This window comes from Papaver somniferum, unplaced genomic scaffold (assembly GCF_003573695.1).
Source record: "Papaver somniferum cultivar HN1 unplaced genomic scaffold, ASM357369v1 unplaced-scaffold_6540, whole genome shotgun sequence".
Classification (NCBI taxonomy): Eukaryota; Viridiplantae; Streptophyta; class Magnoliopsida; order Ranunculales; family Papaveraceae; genus Papaver; species Papaver somniferum.
The window spans coordinates 1-4,178 of record NW_020649350.1 but is presented as its reverse complement, the minus strand read 5'-3'; the positions used below and the strand labels follow the sequence as shown (position 1 = coordinate 4,178).

The 4,178-nt window shown below is 37.7% G+C and overlaps 1 protein-coding gene across 1 annotated transcript; it reads left to right on the top strand.

The window, feature by feature from the left end:
• Positions 1–2,525: 2,525 nt before the first annotated feature.
• LOC113343787 (vinorine synthase-like) lies at positions 2,526–3,578 on the top strand (the record flags this gene model as incomplete). The annotated part of the gene is made up of 3 exons (XM_026587912.1): positions 2,526–2,829; positions 2,925–3,071; positions 3,186–3,578. Coding segments are annotated over exons 1-3 (844 nt in total), but the record flags the coding sequence as incomplete, so codon positions are not given.
• Positions 3,579–4,178: the final 600 nt, after the last annotated feature.

Sequence of the window (4,178 nt, the reverse complement as noted above, 5' to 3'; positions counted from 1 at the left end):
ATTAATATTCATATATCCTCAGCCTCTGCTTCAGATTCTACTCAACCCCCTACAGAACCACCTCCATCAGAAGTTGTTGAAGCTCATGATGCAACTGTTGTTACTACAGAACCTCCACCAGCTGAAAATTCACCACCACCAGAGCTTTAGAAAGACCAACAACCTCCTGCAAACCCAACTCCACCATAGAATACCAAACCTTAGATGCCAACATCACCACCAGCAACACAAAAGCATAGAAAACCAAAAATAAAAAACAGATCAGTAAGTACATATATCCACAGATCTAAACCCCAAATCAGAAAAAAATAAAGTAGTTGTTTCAATCTCCAGCTACTGCTCAACCCATTCTCAGTTCAGCCTTCCCAGCACTCACTTCAGCTCTGCAACATCAACTTCTCAACAGCACAACTAGTACCAGTTGAACCCTTACCAATCTCAATTCCAGACCACCTGAAATGCCATGGCGTGACTGCACTCAGTTCAACCATCAACTTCAGTTCAGCTCAGCTCAGCCCACACTTCAGTTCCATTCACACTTCCATAACTCAATTTCCCATTCAAGAATTTCACCTGCAATTGCTTCTTTCCATACTGCACATAGCTCAATCTGAATTCTCAACTGCAACCCTAGCCACTGTATTTCAGAATCTCCATAATCCATCGCTCCATTCACTGCAAAATCCACCAGATACAGCACAACACAATACCCATTATTCATCACTGGTTGTCTCCAAAACTGAGTTGCAGATGCAAACCATCTTCTCAATTCAAACCAGATTCTTATCCACCACTAGAATTCATCTTCTACAACTACAGTATCATTCAACCTCCTACCAGAACTCTACTTCTCATCTTCTCAGACTCATCAACACAACACACATCAATTCTATCTCCACTTTCTGTAGCTTTTAGAGCAGCTGCAACTTCAACACTTGAACCCTACTTCTTCTCCAATGGATTCTAATTAAGAGTACAGACTGCAAATGACACTCTCACAAGAGATTAGGGTTTATATTGCAGAATACTAAAAATCTAAAATACTTCAAATCACAACAGAAAAGGGAATAACAAACCTCAGATCTGAAGCGCTTCACTTGATCAATCCGATTAAGATAAGCTTACCTGAGGGTGGAGAGAGGCTTACGCAGGTGACAGTGAAACCCTAAATTCAGATGATGAAAGAGTTCCAACTATGAACTCTCATAAACAACCTGAAATCAGATGAGAAAACCCTAAAATTTGATTAACAAACTGGACAACAAACCCTAGAATCTGATTAACAGACTGAAACCTAAAATCGGAAAAACTTAACAAGAATTGTCCTCTTTTCTCATTTTTAGGGAAATGAATAAGAGAAAACGTCTCTCGAATTCTTCACCTCTTGAATCAGCGTTGTTCTTCTCGTGCAGTTCCATTGTTGCTCCTGGTGATGGTGGTAGTGGGAGAAGGAGATGGAAGAAAGAAGAAATCAGAGAAGAAGAAGAAAAGGTCGAAGGGTATGTTTGGCTTTTTTAAAAGTAACAAAAACTAAATTTACACATTATTATTTGGCTTGGGTTTTTGTCCCAGTTTTATTTGAAACGGTTTTTATTTGGTAGAAATAATATGATCGGTTTTTTCTTATCACTAGTTTGTTCACCTAGGGGTTTTGTCACTAGTTCTACAAAAAAGAAGGCTTCTAGGGAGGGCCAGCTTTGAAAAAACCGTCCCTAAAGAAGGATATTTGGGACGGTGATGGCCTGACCGTCCCTAATAGTCATACAACATTTAAATCAAGGCTAAAATATGTCCGTCCCAAAAAGAAAACATGGCCAAATAGTATTAGTGACGGTGGAACAGGGACGGTACATAAACCGTCCCTAATACCTCTTGGGACGTTTTTTGGCCGTCCCAAGAGGCCTTCTGTTTTGTAGTGTAATTCAAGTTGAAATTCTAACATAAGTATTGTCTACCTACTTTTTTTTCAACATCGTTACTAACGGACAATTAAGTATTTGATATATCCAAATTATAATCAAATTTTAATTATTACAACCAATAGAGTTATGCCAAGTGTCCTCACCATAACTTCTGCATTAGAAAAGGCCTTTCTAGGCCAATACAAAGCGAAGGTTTCATCACCGTTTAATGTGAGAGCTTTATTTGTCAAGGCCTTTAAGAGGGAAGATATCCCTCAAAATTCGTCCCTTCAAATATACCCTTATTCAATTTTTAAAAATATCCCTACTTTCTGAAGAGTGGAAGCAACTAGTACAAGTTGCTTCCAGGAGTGGATGCAACTACCACAAGTTGCTTCCAAAAGTGGAAGCAACTCTCTCAAGTTTACTCCAAGAAAATTACTTTTTACCCCTCGGGGGTATTTATGCAAGGTCAATAAAAATGGAGGGTATTTATAATATTTCCACATATTATATATTGTGCGTGCCCCTTGGGTGATTATATGCGATATTATAGTTCTATAAATATCCAAAGGAGAACCAGTTGCGAGTTCCATTATTCATATAACCAACCGCAATATCAAAATGAAGGTTGATGCAAGTGCTAGAGAGAAAATTAAACCATCTTGTCCAACTCCAACTCACCTTAAAACCCATAATCTATCTTTTCTTGATCAGGTTGCAGCTCGATTCTACGTTCCTCTACTTCTGTACTACGATGGCAACAAAGAAAACATCGATATGAATACCCGCTGTAATGTGATTAAGAAATCCTTAGCTGAAACGTTAACCAAGTTCTATTTCCTAGCTGGTAAGATCGTTAACGACGAAATTGAAAGGTTTGTGGATTGCAATGACGATGGGGTGGATTTTTGTGAAACCAAGATAAGTAATTGCCAACTCTCTCAGGTAATTAAAGAACCTTATTCCTCTGAGCAAGTTAAAAATTGTTCCTCCCTTTTGATCCATGTGACTATGAAATAGCTGCGTCCGGTGCTTTCTTGCTGTCCGTTCAAGTTAACGTTTTTGAGGATTGTGGTGGTATGGTGATTGGTTTGTGCATTAATCACAAGGTAGCTGATGCATCTTCAATCACCACTTTCGTGAACGGCTGGGCTACTATTGTTCGTGGTATGGTTTTAAATGATTATGATCAACAAATCGAAGGTCCTTCTTTCGAAGTGCAATCTCATTTTCCACAAAAATAAAACGGAATCGGTTTCAAGATTCCTATGTATCCAATAGATAGAACACTGGTGACTAAGAAATTTGCTTTTGAGGCTTCCAAATTAGCAGAACTTACGGAAAAATTCAAATTCACTAATGAAACCGAAGATGTTATCGAGGGGAACAAGCCGACTCGTGTTGAAGCCTTATCGGCTTTCTTATGGAAGTGCTTCATAGATATCGATCAAGCCGAATTCAAGGGAGTTGCTCCTACAAGGGTTTATTTAGCAACACATGCAGTAAATATACGGTCAAGGATGGTTCCACAGTTTCCTACATGCTCCTTTGGGTATATGATCGCCATCACAGATGCAATATCCAGCATAAAGAACGAGGGCAGTGGCATAAATGAGAGATACTACCCAAAACTGGCGCAAAAAGTCAGGGACGCCGTAAAAAAAATCGATAGAGGTAAACACGGTGTAAACACGGATATTTTTTTTTTTTTGTTTTGTTTTTTTGAAACTTAAAAATGAATTGATTAAGCTTGACTGTTTACAACCTGAGCTTCTTCCTGCACTATCACTACAAGAAAATAGACATTTAATGACAAATATTTTTGTCACAGAACTACCTTGTTTGGTCGCTAAATAAAATTTAGAACAAAAAGAAATTTGTCGTCTAATCATTGTCGCGGAAACTTTTAATGGCCGCAGGAGATAATTTTGACGACACCAAATTGTATGTCGCTATATATGGCTTTTAATGACTACGGTAAATTGTCTTCAAAGTTCAAAATTAACGTCGAAAAATTAGGCCATCAAAAATAATTCCGGTGATAAAAGATTTTTCTCACTAGATACTTTCCTGACAATTTTGTTCTATCTCTGTAATAAATTCCAGCAACAAAATACTTTGTCTTTAAATCATATTTTATCAACAAATGTTTTTGTCTCCCAAGAGATTTTTGGATGAGCGTAATAAGCGTTTTTAAAAATGGTTTTTGAATTGAAAGTGAGTTTTATACACAAAAAAATTTGGTCTCCAAATATGTTTTATGGACTAATGTAT